At 50.6% G+C, this 530-nt stretch overlaps 1 protein-coding gene across 1 annotated transcript; it reads right to left on the bottom strand.

The window, feature by feature from the left end:
- Positions 1-253: 253 nt before the first annotated feature.
- Positions 254-517, bottom strand: CTAM01_17391 (uncharacterized protein; the record flags this gene model as incomplete). Its single annotated transcript, XM_060533375.1, has 1 exon — positions 254-517. The coding sequence occupies one exon, from the start codon at positions 515-517 to the stop codon at positions 254-256; it is 264 nt and encodes an 87-aa protein (XP_060372047.1).
- Between the last annotated feature and the right edge of the window lie 13 nt (positions 518-530).

Genomic DNA, 530 nt, shown 5'->3' with positions numbered 1-530 from the left:
AAACGAGATTCTGGGCTAGCTGATACAACCTCATCCTGTTGTGACGCCGTTTGAAGCTTGCTTGGGCAAGGCAAGAGTCATCGAGTCGTGCAAGCTGGTTGGTCGACAACACAACCACAGCGAATAACACATGGTCTTTCGCGGGTCGTAACAATCATTGATCAAGCGTCAGGTCTGAGATTTGCTATTGCTCGCAGATGACAGGACAAAAAGCTCCACCACGCCTACCATGGAGACCATTACTTGTGTCCATTTATATTTCCTCTTCCCATCCATCTTGTGAGCTGGACTCTGACGAGCTTGAGAAGTTCTCTGGCGAGCTATCTGCTGACTCGTCCCAGGAGGGAACGTACAGGCCCTCATAATCCCACGGTTTGAAGCATCGTGGAAAAAAGGGAAGAATGCCGTTCGAGGTAAGGTCTACGACCTTGGCTGCTTCTCGAAACTGGGCAATCCGCATGGCTTTGATAGGTGTGGTGCTTTGTTCCTGTTGGCTGGTGTTCCACAACGCAGCCATTAGTGGTCTCAGC

The sequence above is a fragment of the Colletotrichum tamarilloi genome (genome assembly GCF_030869305.1).
Source record: "Colletotrichum tamarilloi strain Tom-12 chromosome Unknown Scaffold_592.1, whole genome shotgun sequence".
In the NCBI taxonomy this organism is placed as follows: Eukaryota; Fungi; Ascomycota; class Sordariomycetes; order Glomerellales; family Glomerellaceae; genus Colletotrichum; species Colletotrichum tamarilloi.
This window is presented reverse-complemented; position numbering and strand designations above follow the sequence as displayed.